Consider the following 15,870-nt stretch of genomic DNA (forward strand, 5'->3'; position numbering starts at 1 on the left):
CTTACCTCTGGCCGAACAGTTAAGGCAGCGTTAAATGCGTCTATTGCTCTGTTGAACTCTCCACTCAGGTGGAACAGTACCCCCAGGCCTGTCTGGAGGTCGGGGTCGATCATGTCTCCATTTTGGTGGGCAGCTTCCAGATATAATTCCTTCACTCCTTCCAGAACAGAGCTACAAAAGAAAACATTAGTTTCTTTACTCAAAGAGTCCAGGCATGAATGATTGACTATTGAAGCTCTTTGGACTATTTCAAGTCTCGCTTTATTGCAGACTGGAAAATTTCTGTCAAAATATCTTAGCTTAAGGAGAAGACTACTAATACTGAACGTTGAAAAATGCAGCTGATTTTCTTGAAATATGTTGTTGCACACATATGGAGCTATCATAAGTAAGGTCTCTACAGGGACAAATCTAGGGACCCTGGGAGTACTAGTGTAGAAACCCCACAGCTAAATTTCCCAGGGCCTCAGTGAGAAAGGACTTAACATCAAGGTTTATTGTGGATGGAAACAAAATTCCTAGGAGAAAGGACTTCCATTTACCCATTCCTAATTCTCAGACTTCATAAAACATGGATCATCAATCAGTACTTATTATATTTCAGGTGAATTTTATGTCCAAAGCAGTTGGCTTTAAAATATGGTACTCAGAGAAATGTCTGTGGGTGCCCATGATGGAGATTATGTGTCCAAAGGATGGTTGCTGTGGTTTGGATAAGTATTCCCCAAAGGCCCATGTATCAAATAAATGCTCCTTTTGCTTATTTGTTGCCATACGGTGGACAGTTTCCTTTGCCGTGTGCTCCCACCATGACACGTTGCCTCACCATGAGCTTCAAAGCAACAGGGCCAATTAACCATGGACTGAAAGTTCCAAAACTATGAGACAAAATAAACCTTTCCTCCTTGTAGGTTGATTATCTCAGGTATTTTGTTACAGTGATGGAAAACGGATTAACATAATAGCTCTGATGTGAGCATCGATCTTTCTATTCAGTGCTCTCTTCCAGCAGAATGCTGCCCTAAAAGCCTTTGTGAAGGGAGTGATGTAGAGATCTGAGGCTCATTCATCACCCTTAAGGTGATTAATTGTGTATTGGGTATTTACTGCCAGTTATAATGAGAAGGATACCTGTCAACTGGGGATTTAGACATCCTTCTAGTGAGGCCTGGAGATCCCTTCTTGCTCTTCACAAGGTATTTGTACTTTGGATTTTGCTTAATCCAATTCTTCAAAGATTCACAGGCATCCTGCTGATGACCAGTGTTTGTGTAACTCACAGCCAAAGCCATTAAAGCTTTCAAATTGTTGGGCTGCAGTTCTAAGCACCTGAAAGAAGACAAAACAGAAATAATTTTAGGTTTTTCAGTTTTCCAACAGTTCTCTAGAAAATTTGAAATCTTTACCAATTAAATGTTGAAAAATGTTATTACATTTGTTTACATCCCTGGAAAACCATGTATCTTCTAATGAAAATCATGGCCAAAGAGGATTTTTAAGAACATTTAAAACTCATCCTGATGATGACTGATTTTTTTAATTGTAATGAATGGTTTTACAACTATGGAAGTATGGCTACTTCCTGCACATAAATTATTACTAGTTAATCTAATGAGAAGAAAAGGATATTATTATTACCTTATCCCCTGCCCCCAAACTGGACTTGAATTATATTTGAATATTCAGAGATGAAAGATTGTACAGTGTTTTGGAGAGGAGAGGGAATTTCCCATTTCCAGACTACTAATGTGGGTTTACAAAGGATTGAGGTGACTGACTGAACCCCCTTATTCTATTCATCTGGCCTCTAGCAAGGGTTTTTTCAAACTTTGAAGTAGAGATGAATCACCTGGGACCCTGAACCTTCCTCTGTACTGCATTCTAGTATAGTGGGTGGGATGGGGCGGAGGAAATACGGGTCTGACAAGCTCCCAGGTAATGATGATAATGGTAGTCCCTGGAAAAGACTTTTTAAGGAACAAGCTCTAAGCAGCACCTAATGCCTCCCTGTGGTGGTCCCAACCTCAGAAACTTATCAGTACTGGGCAGAGTTCTCAACTCTGAATGCTCCTGAGAATGGAAGGTTTAAAACTACCGATGCTTGGTTTCCTAGTCTCAAGCAATTAAACCAGGAGTGCCTGGGAGTCTTTTTTAATTTTATTTAATTTTTTAAAGATCATTCTATTTGCCATGTGTATACAGGGTTAAGAACCACTGACCCAGAGTTCCAGAGTCAGGACATGAGGGTTAAAGTTCTGTCTCTTTTACATATAATGTGTGACCTTGACCTTCCCCGATCCCCAGTTCTCTCCTTTATAGAAAATGATCTCAAGGAAGAACAACACCCTAGGCATCACAACATCTTTGGATGATGTGGAATACTGAAATCTAGGATTCTGGGATGGCAAAGCCCCAGATCTAGAATTCTCACATACTAACATTCCGAATCTCTAGGATTTACACATGCACACAGGTTATGTACACTTCCATATATACACACACTCCAGTGGAACCTCTGGACTATATGTGCATGTGCATATACATTCTCCTCCTACAGCTCTATATAAAAAGTACCTTCAAGAAAGGGCAGGGAAAGCGAGAGTCTATTTGGTAGAAACTTTCAGGGCTTCATAGGGATTCTAATCAAGTTAATGGGTGATGCTACCTACATCTACCTCTGTTCCCATTCCCACCCACAAATCTTCATTATCTCAATATGCTTATCCTGAGAAAAACTTTCAGATGCTACAAAAGTCCAGAAAATTAAAAGAAACTGTGTATTTAATGAACCAATTGATTTGCAGATAACAAAATATTGTGGTTGAAGAACACTATTTCGTCATAAGTTCTTGTTTTCTAGAGCTAAGTGTGAGTGACATGTGGCAACCCAGTACTGGTCCTGGCCTGGTTTTTCACACTGTGCTTCAGGAGTGGACAAAAGACAAATGTGGAACTGAGCAAGTGCATTCCCAGGTGTCCACCAGCCAAGGTCATGTGCTTAGCTTCATGTACCTCTGGAGGGCGACAATGGCTGCTTGTTCATTTTCATTCTCTGCCTGTGTTATCCCGAGGAACTGCCAAGCCTACAAAAGACAACTGATGTTATTAACCTTGCAAAAGGAAGCAGGGATTACTCCTGTGTTTAGTTGGCTTACCTGTGGCAGCTCCTGTATGCAGAGCTACCTGACTCAGATACTTTTATGTAAGAGCCCCATAAAAGGAAAAAAATATCACATGCATTTCTTTGTTCAAACTGTCTTGTGACATTTGGGTCAAGATCCTCTGTCATTATTTCTAAATTAATTCACTATTTATCCTTTCCTATCATCCAGTGTTCCAGAAGTCTCTGAATTTCTCAGATCCCATGATATCAGGCATTTTAAAACCAAAAGATCAATATGTAAGATTTCATAATTATAAAGAAAAGGAGTAGAAAATAACCCAAAAATGTAAATAGGCTAAAGTTTACAACTAGAAATATCAAGATATACAACATGAATATATCACATAAACCAAAAAAAAAAAAATACTTATTATTTCCCCCAAGCATACTGGTGATTTTTAGAGCAGTCTCTATTTTGATTTCACCTATCATGAGTCTTATAATACTTGCTATGAAAAGATTGATCAAGCAGGCTTCTTCCTAGCTTTGGCCACGGTACCATTTTCACTGCCCTCAATGTCATTCATTACCTTAGCCTTGGACTTTCCATAGATATGAAAACTTGGATCCTCACTGGGATCCATTAGGTACAAAGGAACTTAATTTTCTCATTTATAAATCTGGGAAAATAGTGTATACTTTTTTTTTTAACCTCCTAGGGTTGCTGTGTTGAATGATACAGTATACACAAAAACATCTTGTAAAATATATATCATTCAAAAATTTAAGATGATGTTATTGTTTCATGCCACTTTTTAAAAATGACAATAATTTTGTCAGAATTTTAGTTGTCAGTTCAATCTCGTTCCACTGTAAACCTTTTGAGGAATAAGATATCTGGAGCTTTAACTGGTGAGCAGTTTACTTATTCTTAGTATACAGACCAAGAATTTATCAATAATAAGAGTGAAGGCTAACTAACTATGGCTGTGCCAGGCCCTGAGCTGAACACCTCATTTGCAGGAATTAATACTCCTTAGAACACATGGTGAGATATTTACTATTATGAAATGCATTTTACAGATGAGGGAACTGAACCCTAAAAAGCTTTAATGACATGTCCCAGGTCATAGGGCTAACAAGAAAGAATAGGAATTTGAACCTATGTAGTTAGAGTAGCTGAGTATAGAAATTTTATTTATTTATTTATTATTTTTGTTTGTTTTACTTAGTTGTACATGATGGAAGAATGCATTTCAATTCATTATTCATAAATGGAGCACAACATTTCAATTCTCTGGTTGTACATGGTGTAGAGACGCACCATTCATGCAGTCATACATGTACCTAGGGTAATGATGTCCATCTCATTCCACCATCTTTCCTACCCCCGTAACCCCTCCCCATCCTCCCCTTTGCCCAATTCAAAGTTCCTCCGTTTTGTCTTTTCAATACCACATACTCCTATCCTAAAATCTCTGCAAACTGCTTTTAGAATATCCATTATAATGATTTCTAAAAATCACTCATAGTCTAAAAAGGAAGCTTTTACACAGCCAATATCATTTTACAAGGCTTTATGGATTTCAAAACGTAGTGGACGGCAGAAGCTCTTTGGTGGTCTCCGAGTGTCTGTCTCTAATCACCTTTCTCATCCCAGACAGAGGGATTTTCTTACATGCAGTCAGATTGAATACCTCTTCTGGGCCATTCTCTCAAGGTTTCCCATGGCCTTCAGACTCAGTTAAAACACTTGCTGTTCTCTCCTTCCCTCCTCTCTCCCACTCTCTCCTCCCCTTTTCTGTTCCACGTGATGCTTCAAGTCCCTCTGCCTCCCTTGCACCACTCCTTCCGAAAAACAACTTGACTTCCTATGGTCTTTAATTCTCTTTCCTTCAAAACCCAACTTTGGATTCACCTGTAGGGGAAGGCTGGATTAGGACCCTGCTCTTTGCTCTCCTAGCACATCCAGACACCATATTCATGACACTATGTCACCTCTCCCAATAGACCACAAAGGTGTCTTTGCATTCCCAGCCCTTCAATATTTAAAGCCAGGACCTAGTGCAATTTTGAAGGTATAGTATTTGCTCAATAAATGTTGAGTGAGTAAATCAAGGGTGATACATGGTGTGACTTGAGACCCAGACAAAACTACACATTGTTCCCTGAAAACCACTGGGTGTGTTTCAGGTTGGCAATTTTGATTTCTTTTTTCATTTTTCATCCCCAACCTTTATCTTTGGGCAGTGTAGATACTGCAGATTAGAAACAGGTACCTACTTATCTCTTAGAATAAATATCACACTAAACCAGGTTAACCCCTTTGGGAACTTTTACTTGGTGAAAATGCCACCCAGGAGAGCCCTGTGCCATCCTGTCTATCCTTAGCACATGAAGCTGCTTCTGAGTCTAGTAGAATGAAGAGGACGGATCTACCTCTGCATCTCCGGGGTCCTGAAGAATCGCTGCCTCCATGAACAGAATGGTGACTGGAAGGTCCCCTTCCTTCAGCCTTTTTAAGCCTTCTTCAAATGCTCCAGGCCAGTCCTTGAAGGGGTTTTCAGTGTGAAAGTAATACCCCTACGACACAGAGAAGGGCCATTACACCATTCATCCACCATCTCTGCATTCTTACATTCAGCAAGACCTCTTTAAATCTTAATTGACTTATTTTGATCGATGTATTCAATTTCAATTAAACTGAATACTGTCCCTTATTATGAATGTAGTGCATGTTCATTGAATAAATTTTAGATGATAGCAAATAACATAAAAGAAAACAAAAAAGTTACTCAAAATGCCACAACTTAAATATGATATGGAGCTGTGCTATTTCTGATATTTGTTTTGTTCTTTTTGTTTTAGCTATTTCCCCTGAAGATTTCAAAATTACTGACTCTTCAAACATGGTTTTTGCTGAGTGCTGCCACCCAACCCTCTGAAATATTAATAAAACATACTGTACATCTCTTTGGAAACTGTGGCCCAAACAGTACCCAAGGCTAAGATACTGTATTATGTAAGATCTTTTTTGCCTCCACCTAGAAAAGTTTTTGCTCTACTGGGGACTATCTTGCCCCTGTTAAAAATGAATGTCTTGCCTGGCACAGTGGTACATGCTTGTAATCCCAGTGGCTTGGGAGGCTGGGGCAGGAGGATCTTGAGTTCAAAGCCAGCCTCAGCAAAAGCAAGGTGCTAAGCAACTCAGTGAGATCCTATCTCTAAATAAAATACAAAATAGGGCCGGGATGTGGCTCAGTGGTTGAGTGCTCCTGATTTCAATCCCTGGTTACCAGCACCTTCCCCCACAAAAAAATGCGTGTCTTAAAGATGGACAGTTTATTCATTGCAAAAATTTAAACAAACAATAATAACCTAGTATTTTTGTGAGTGTATAAATAGGTTCATACTACATCTGTAATCTGTGGCTTAGTCCTCACAGTAGTACATTGTGATTGTTTACCCTATGCCATTAAAATTATTTTTATGGATATATTACATTTATTTATCTGATCTTCTACTGACAGACTTTCACATTATTTAAAATTTTTATTATTATAAAATAAAGTTAAAGTGCGAGCCTCCTTTCTCAAACTCTAGTGCTTTTGCTTATTACCTAAGGATAGAATCTAGAGGGATCAATTTGGTTAAAAGCTTTGAACTGTTTTTAGGCCTTTGGTATATGTAACTAAATATTTTTTGAGAAAGTATTCCCCAACTTACACTATCACCTGAAGTGTCTAACAATATTATTTGTTGTAACTTCACTAGCATAGATCATCATAAAACCCTTCTCCTCTGATAGATGCAAATAAGCTAGTCCATTGATGATGTTACTAAGGCCTAAAATAGATGAAGTGGAGGCCTTCATTTTCCATTAGTGCTTAGAAAGACAAAATCCCTCATCAAGACCACAGTTACCACCAACTTATGTGGTGGATAGTATGGAAATGGGGTGGTTCAGAGGTGAGGGTCCCTGGTAGGCCTCAGGCACATGGCTTGTAGCCCAGTGTCTGATGATCTACATCAACCTTCTCCCTTTTTACCTTAGCTCTGCTTTCTTTGGATAAGACAGCTATTTTTAATAAGATGTTTGTTCTGATTTTGTATGATTGCCTGGCCTTCTGAGAAAGAGAGAGTATTGGGAGGAGAGAAACATTTTAATCACTATGTAAATTGCAGATCTCCTCAAATCAGAGTCTCTTATCCCCAGTACCTACTGCAGAGTAGATAAATATATAAATATTTGATGCGTGCAGAAAAATATCATGGAAATTATTCAGAAGTGAATGCAATTGACACTCTCTCCATCACAAAACCCCAATACAGACAGACACAGACATGTACTTTTTTTTTCTGTGTAAGAAAATTCTACGTCTTTTTCTTTCTTTCAATTAACCCCCTCTCTGCTGGCTTGGCCAAAAGTGCTTTTGAAGGATTGATCTTAGAGCCACCAGGACTTCATGATTGTTCATTGCACAAGTACAGTTGCTGGGACTCCTATCAGAGGAGTATCTCTGAGGATTCCCATTGGGACCTGACCTGGTGGTTTGAAGAGACTTTTTTCTACCATGATTTGCTAGTGGTGTAATGACCACCTGTGAAGCAAACCCAGGCCCTCCTTCACTCCCTCGCCACTATATAGCTTCTATTGTTGGCACATCAGCAGGACTAAAGCGGCTGATGAGCCCAGTTCTTGCCAATCCACTCTAAATGTTAGTTCTGTAACTGCCCCAAGCAGTCAGGATCCAGGTTCTGGGTGGCTGACAAATGGTCTGAACACTGACGATAAATAAGAACTTTTGATTTCAGCTCACTGCCTTTACACATTGGATGGTTATCTTGTTTCCATCTATCGGTGATTTCTCCTAGGTCAGATCGATATTAAATTGCCTTTGATTTTTAGATTTCTGACAAAATAGTTTAATAATCTATAAAACACGCTGTGAAGAGGATGAGGAAATTTGTCAGCGCGTGTAAGAACGGAATGGGTTTACCTTCTCACTAGCTGAGACTGTAACTTGGTTCTGGGCTTCTTGGTTCTCAGATATCCAGTTCCTCCGGGCCATCTCTTCCCATTCTGCTTGCATCTTATCCCAAAACTCTGTATCTGACTAGGAGACAGGAAAGCCCAAAGGAGATGATTTAAAAACATGCCACATTATCTGGTTTTCCCAGGTGGGGGGTAGTTTTTCTTATTCACCAAAATGAGTTCTGAGGAGGCAAAAGGTGTTTAAGTTGGTCACATCCAACAACTGGTTGAAGATCTTCTGGAAGGGAAAATGTCGAAGTGGACCAGTTGTGATTTTTTCCAGCAGGAAAATAACTACCACTTGAAGGATCAGAAAATCCATTGCAAATGTTCCACAACTTACCTATTTTAAGTTAAAGACCCTGTAAGAAGAGAATGAATTAATACACCTAACCTACTGATCATCACAGCTTAACAGCTCTATATACTGAAAACAATCAGCTGTTTACGCTTGGGATCACATAGTACACTGGGAGCTGTGGTCACTGCTTTTGTCAAGCACTGTGAGCTTGTCCTGTGGCATATTACTTGCATAGGAAAAGGCCAAGATTCAAAATTCAAGGTATGATTGCTTTTGGCTGTGTATCACGTTTGCACCATTTTAAAGTTAAAAAAAAAAAGTCATAAGTTGAGCCATTATAAATTGGGGAGTTCTGAATTTAAGAAAGTTTCAAGTGTGACACCAGCCCACATTTTAAGTTGCTTCTAGAATGTGAGGAATTTGAATAATTGCTTTGGGACTGGCTGGGCAGTGATTTTGGAAGGCAGCTGGCTGTGGACAGGGAAAGTTGATCTTACTCTGTGCTAAACACAGTGGTAGGAGAAAATGGAGTCTGCAGATTAGGGTCCCAGAGCTAGGATTCACAGGATCTGAGTTGCATCTAGTTTCCAAGCCCAGGCTTATCAGTTTATGGCAAACCTGGCCTCCTTGAAGGACCTTGGATTTGGGTGTGAAAATGAATGAATCTTCTTCAAGGTCTTTTCTGTGGCAGGATGATACTTTTTTTTTTTTTTTGAAAAGTATTACTTATTGCGCGCATGTGTATGTGTGTGTGTGTTTCCTTTTTAGCTTTCCCATACGTCTCCTCTAGGGGAAACCAGGCCAAGGTTTTCCTTGACATCTAGGAAGGTGTGTATTCCTACATGAAAGCAGAATTTTTCTTTAAGAGCTGCTCAGGGTTGGCTTCCATTTTATTAAGCCTGAAGAGAGTACTTTAGATGACCTAGAGGGAGAAGGAAGGTGGGAGTGTGTTATAGAGTCTGAGAGAGAGGGGGAACAGTGGGGGAAAGAGATGGAGAGCGCTGGGTGCTGAGTAGAAGGAGACTCTTGCTCAGCTTTTGGGCGTTTCCTAGGAAATTGGCCTGAGCTCAAGAATTTTGAGGACCCATTTGGGCTTGAAGACTGTTAGCAGTTACCATAACAAGAGGGTAGACACTCTGGCCTTGTGTTTGGCACTACATAAGCCTTCCAGATTTTGTGTCTCAGATTAAGTTACCTGACAGTTTGCTAAGAAAGATGCTTGGAAACCACTTTATTTTCATTGAACAAAACAAAACCAAAAGTTGGTGTTCCTTGACTGAATCTGGAACTGACATTCATACTCCCTCTGCAAGTCTCCAGTTCTGCGACTCTAAGTTCTGTGACTTGTCCACACATCCTCTACCTGGCTGGGTTAATTAATCTCCTTTTAATCCTCCTGGTCTTCCTGGGTACTGTCTGTCCCCCAGAAGAATTATTCTCAAAGTTGCTGTGAATGATAGTCATAACCTTATTTACTTTGGCTAAAAGTGTGCATGATCAATCCCAAGCACTAAATAAGTAGTGAGTCTTGATCTCCTTTTTCATTTGGTCCAGAATATTCATCCCTACCCAGTAATGGGTTCTATCCTATTGGCAGAGGACGCTTCTCCAGGAGGGCTCACAGCGGTGCAAATTGACAATCTGTCTGAGATGTTGGAAACACATGGAATGACTACTAGGTATTTAGGCTAAGGAATAAAATGTAAAATTTCTTTTTTGATGGATCCTTCTAGTAGAATACCAAATTGTGTGAACAGAATGATCTCAAATATAGAAAAGCTATGGGTAGTTATGTGCATTTATGAATATGAATTCCATTATTGTATATAATTATAATGCACGAATAACAAAAGTTATGTGTAGATAAAAGGAAGAAATATGGTACCATGTCCATAATGATCTGTCTTTGGATGAAGGAATGGTGGGTGATATTTTCCTTGCTCTTTTATGCTTTTTGTATTTTCTTTTATAATTAAACAATAAGTTGAACAACAACAACAGCAAATAACTTATCTTCTCTTTTTTTAATACCAGGAAAACTGAATATTATCAGATATTGAAGAGTTTGGAGAAAATTTCAGAGGATGCATTTTAACTTTTCAAGTATGCAGGTTCAATTCGTCTTCATTAGAAATGAAGAAAAATATGCCAAGTGAATTTTATGATATTTACTGACTTTCCTAAACGCCCACTGGGAGAAGCAAGAGACCAAGGGCTCTGTGTACTTTGTAAGGCAGACATCTTCCCTAGTGAGAGTCCTTGGAATTCAAAGTATATTACAGGTCTTGTGAGTGAAGGAATGAGAGGGCTACAGGATGTGTACACCAGAGTTCCAGAAGGGTACATCACCCCTTTCCTGCAGTTTCAAATTACAGCTGTAGGTGACTGCTGTGGAATCTCAGCTGAGAGGGGCTGCTGGGCTCTCATTTAATGAGATACACCAAGACTGACTGTTTTCACTTAAAATAAGTTATTGCTGACTAATTAGTGCTCACAGCACGGTTTTCATTTAATTATAGGAGACTACTTTTAGCATAATCAATTTTCATCTAGTCTCAGAATCCAGACTTCATTCACATAGCTGCAATTAACGCGGCTCCCTCTTTAATGAATTTTAGAGAAACCTGAAACATATTTGAATTTTAAACATTTTAGACATGACTCAGGAGATTTTATTTATTGATGATTTTCTTAGCTATTCTGGGATTTCGGTAGATTGGTTTTTATATCTGACATGTAACAAGTTATCTGCTTATCTGCTTATGAGCTGTTGTTTGCAATCTATTTCCATTTTTAAGAATAGCTCTCTGATGATATCAATGGTACATGAAACATGGAGTATGGTGGTCAACAGGAGCAGCTTTCTTCTCAGATGAATCTTGGTTCAAGTTTTTTCTCTGTTGTTGACCTTTTGCAAGTCCCTTAAGAAAACTGGCTCTTGTTTTCCTCATCTTTAAAATGAAGATGTAATAGAAACTTGGATTAATTTTTATCCTGACTGAATGATAAAATATATCTGTGGCATAAATCTCATGGTAGATACTCAACAAAAGTAGGTGTTCTTATTAGTGTTTTATCCTATTGGAAAAAAAATGTAAAGGAAACAAACCTCAAAGCTTATCTACACATGCTGTGAATGTTCTGTTTTTAAATTTTTTATATTGCATATTCTTCTTCTAGACACTTCTACTCTCTTCATTTAAATCTATCTCTTCCATGTAATGATTCAAAAGTAGGAACAAGGTGAAGAAATTTATGGCAAAGTTCTTTAAGGGACTGTTAAATAGCGATTAAAATAGTGTTTGAAGAATTTATTAAAACATTGAATAGTCCTTGAGTTATAATATTCCTTGAGAAACAATATGGTTGCAATGATAGAAAATATAGTATTATGATTGCTAATAATACAATACTCTGCCAGGGAGAAAGACTGCAAAGAAGCACACAAGTAGTGCTGTTTCATGGGATGGGATTATGAGTAACTCATCCCAACACCTTTCCTTGTACTTTTCAAAATTTCTCCCAATTTAATTTTTTTTTGTAGTTGTAGATGGAAAGAATGCCTTTATTTTATTTGTTTTTATTTTTATGTGGTGCTGCGGATCGAACCTAGTGCCTCACGCATGCTAGGCAAGTGCTCCACCACTGAGCTCCGGCCCCAGCCCAAATTTCCTATTGCAAGCCAACATTATTTTGGTGAAAAAGTAAGAGTATATGTAAAAAATGCTTAATTCTGTTCTTTTTTTTTGAAATTGCTATTTTATAAAAATTTGTTTTACTTAGTTACACATGACAGTACAATGATCTTGACATACATTTGAATCAGAAGCTTAATTCTTTTCAAATTCAACTTTTCCATGATGTCTTCTTTAATGACCCCACAATAGAACAATTTCTTCAGCTCTGATATTCTATGGAATTGATACCTGTTCCTTCAGCACTGATATTCTGTGGAAGAAGAGAGAAGTGTTCTAGAAGCTCCCTTATCTTTATGAAGCAAGTCATTTAAACCTTATTGTGTCCCCATTTATAAAGTTGGAATACGGCATTTATTAGAAAGCTCAAGCTTCTTTGTTTACGCAGATTATCTTAAACCAGAATCAGCTGGAGGGGAGATCTCAGCACAAGATCACGTAGTCTTTTTGAAGGGGCCTTCTATGTTGTTTACTGATCTCTAAAAATTACATTCTAAAGCATTTCCTCAAAAGTATATTTAACATTTTTCCTTTAACTTTTTTATTGTAAAACTATAAAATAAAAATTTCTATATGAATCAAGGCAAAATTAAATATGAATCAATGGGGTTGGGGTTGTAGCTCAGTGGTAGTGCACTTGCCCAGCACGCCTGAGACCCTGGGCTCAATCACTAGCACCATACATACATCACTGGGGAATTTTAAGGGATAGCAGCATATTAGCAGTTCCAATTCATCCATTTATTTTAGTTATCCTTAAGTTAAAATAGAGATACTTCTAATTTTGTGGTCAAACCTAATTGTTGATTAGAAAGATCCTGGAGCTTTGTTAAAAAAAAAAAACGATCAATGTGAGATTGTGTGCCAATTCTGCCTGTGAGAAATCTGGCTTTCTTTTTGCCTCTTTAACATACATTGATTAACTGTCACTGGATCAAAAACTTAAAAAAACAAAACAAAAAAACACCAAACCAAACAAAACCAACTAGCTCTGCTGATGCGGAAGAAAAAGAATCATCTTTTTTATGTGGCAGGGAATTAAAACCATTGTATAAGTTCAGATAAAATATTTATCTCAGCAAACAATTTTTGTGGAAATGAAACTACATGCAGATCAGACTGCAACCTCATCACCCTGGGGTACAATAGTTCAGGAGGATTCCATGTGATAGCCCAGAGAACATAGTCCAACTGGGCTGTACTGATAGAGGTGCAGCACCCTCATGGAGGATGAGATAGACTTTTGATTGGTCAGAATTACTTGGTGTTTTGGGTGCAGTGGTGACAGCTTCATGTAGTTAGGGTCACAGATAAAACTGGAGTCTATTTGGGCAAAAGACATCACAGGCAGGAAGAGTCTTGCTTAGGAAGAATGTGTAGAGGAGCAATTTAAAGCAAGGCTCAGGGGTGTGATGAGAGCTGGGTGAGCTGGCTCAGACTTTTTTTGTAGGCAGCAGAACGAGGATGAATGAATGTCAGTTCCAGGAAGACAGATTTTTACCAAATGCAATATAAAACTGCCCGGAAATAGGTAGAGCTCCTTTCTTCTGAGAAGGAGGGGTTCCCCAACATTAGAAGTCTTCAAATTGAGACAGAATGACCAATGGGAGGAGTCATAGGGAAGTGTCAAAGATCAGATGGAGACTTGACTCAATCAGTTCTAAAAGCTCAGAATTCCTCGGGTTGCACTGTTATTAATAAATATATTTATTTAGTCAAACAGGAAGACTCAAAATTAGTAAAATCTGTGTGAAGTAAGAAGTGGACCTGTCATACATTCTCTTTCTCAAAACTAACCATACAGGGAGGAAAACACACAGGTTTTGGGTTCAGGTAGAATAGTCTGGATTTCCCTATGTCCCTTGTCATGTGACCTTAAGCAAGTTAATCCACATCTTCAACTGAGTTTGCACATCTGTAAAATGTAAATATCCTGTAGAGTGGTTGCGTGGATTAAATGAAATAATGCATGTGAAGTGCACAGAATTTGTAACATCTAAGCCCTAAGGAATAGTCAGTTAATGTCATTTTATTTTTACATGGAAAAAGTGTTAGGATAGTTTACAAACTGTAAATGGTATGGTTCAGAAGTGTTGAAAACAAAAAATATTGGTGCTAGCATTCAACATCAATTTTGCAACTGCCTCTGGATAGACAAGCTTCTTTGTTTACAGGAGTCAGCCATCACCGTGGTCTCCAGCAGGTACCTGGGCAAATAGCCTGAGGCTCTTACCAAGCACTGCACTAGCAGAACAGGTGCAGAAACATGGGAAAGAAAAATTAGAAATGATGGAAGGGGAGGAAAGGACATAGAAGGCTGCAAATAATGCAACACAATGCTTGAACAGGATATCAGAAAGAAATTGAGAGCTGTTTCTAACAGAATCTAAGGTAGTTTCCTGTTCTGTGCTTTCTCTTCTCATCTGGCAAGGGGGAGTCTAAAAGAATAAAGAGCAAAACCTGTTGTCCAAATGGGAAGGTGACACCTTCGCATTTGGACAGCCAGGGTATGTCTTTGCAGAATGAAATTTCACATGGTCATAGTAGTGGTATCTTCATTCATGAAGAAGAATTGAAAAAAAAAAGGAGAAGAAGAATTGCATTGACTGCTCTAGAACACACTGGGGGTTCCTGATGATTTGGGAGTAAGGTTTTGTGGGGCCAATTTCTTAGGAGCCGTTTATTTCTTGCAGGCGTCCTGGGTGCTCTTTGGGACAGTAAGGGCAGGTGACTAGGGATACATTCCCACAGGCATGAGGAGATGGTGATAAGGTCCTTTGCATTTGAGCCTAGTCTCATGTCACGTGTGATGACAAGTCTTGAGAATAAGGAAGCTGTTATGTGGACAGTGAGCCACCAGCCATGTGCTCAGCTGCAAATAGGATACCTTTTCCTTTAGCCATCTGAACAGGTAGAAAAAAGACCTGGAAAACTCCCTATCTGTTAAAACAATAAGCTCTTAGAAATATGTATAAACCCAGACTACATGTATATCATTGGGCTTTGCATCATGTGACTATTAGAACAAAACATAAAAGAGATAATTCTTTTTCTTCCACATCAGCAGAGCTGGTTGGTTTTGTTTGGTTTGGTGTTTGTTTTTGTTTTGTTTTTTAAGTTTTTGATCCAGTGACAGTTAATCAACGTATGTTAAAGAGGCAAAAAGAAAGCTAGATTTCTCACAGGCAGAATTGGCACACAATCTCACATTGATCGTTTTTTTTTTTTTTAAACAAAGCTCCAGGATCTTTCTAATTAACAATTAGGTTTGACCACAAAATTAGAAGTATCTCTATTTTAACTTAAGGATAACTAAAATAAATGGATAAATTGGAACTTCTAATATGCTGCCATCCCTTAAAATTCCCCAGTGATGTATGTATGGTGCTAGTGATTGAGCCCAGGGTCTTGGGTGTGCTGGGCAAGTGCACTACCACTGAGCTACAACCCCAACCCCATTGATTTGATTCATATTTAATTTTGCCCTGATTCATATAGATTGACACAAGAAGTCAATTGTCCAATGAAAAATAAAAATGGCGATAACTATAATTCAGGAGAGGTTGAGCAAATATGATGCAGAGAGAGATGAAATCACTTATTCATTGTCACCTTACTATTGATAAATGACAGAGGCAGAATTCAAAACAATTCACTCTTTCCTTTTGTGGCAGATCAAATCTTCCAAAAATGATCATAGCAGTATTGCTGTTCCCCACTGCCACGGTTTGAATGT

General features: G+C 38.5%; 1 protein-coding gene across 13 annotated transcripts in view; it reads right to left on the reverse strand.

The window, feature by feature from the left end:
- The window catches only part of Pex5l (peroxisomal biogenesis factor 5 like), a 230,015-nt gene that overhangs the window by 12,364 nt on the left and 201,781 nt on the right, over nucleotides 1–15,870 (reverse strand). For all 13 annotated transcript variants that reach the window (XM_058586200.1, XM_058586196.1, XM_058586195.1 and 10 more), the window contains 5 exons: nucleotides 8,104–8,220; nucleotides 5,543–5,686; nucleotides 3,013–3,083; nucleotides 1,132–1,329; nucleotides 6–171 (listed from right to left, as the gene is read on the reverse strand). In XM_058586200.1, coding sequence (XP_058442183.1) covers nucleotides 6–171; nucleotides 1,132–1,329; nucleotides 3,013–3,083; nucleotides 5,543–5,686; nucleotides 8,104–8,220 — 696 coding nt within the window. The remainder of the gene's footprint in view (nucleotides 1–5; nucleotides 172–1,131; nucleotides 1,330–3,012; nucleotides 3,084–5,542; nucleotides 5,687–8,103; nucleotides 8,221–15,870) is intronic.

The sequence above is a fragment of the Marmota monax genome, unplaced genomic scaffold (assembly GCF_021218885.2).
Source record: "Marmota monax isolate L192 unplaced genomic scaffold, Marmota_monax_Labrador192_F-V1.1 WCK01_AAM20220418_F8-fsc00074, whole genome shotgun sequence".
Lineage (NCBI taxonomy): Eukaryota > Metazoa > Chordata > Mammalia > Rodentia > Sciuridae > Marmota > Marmota monax.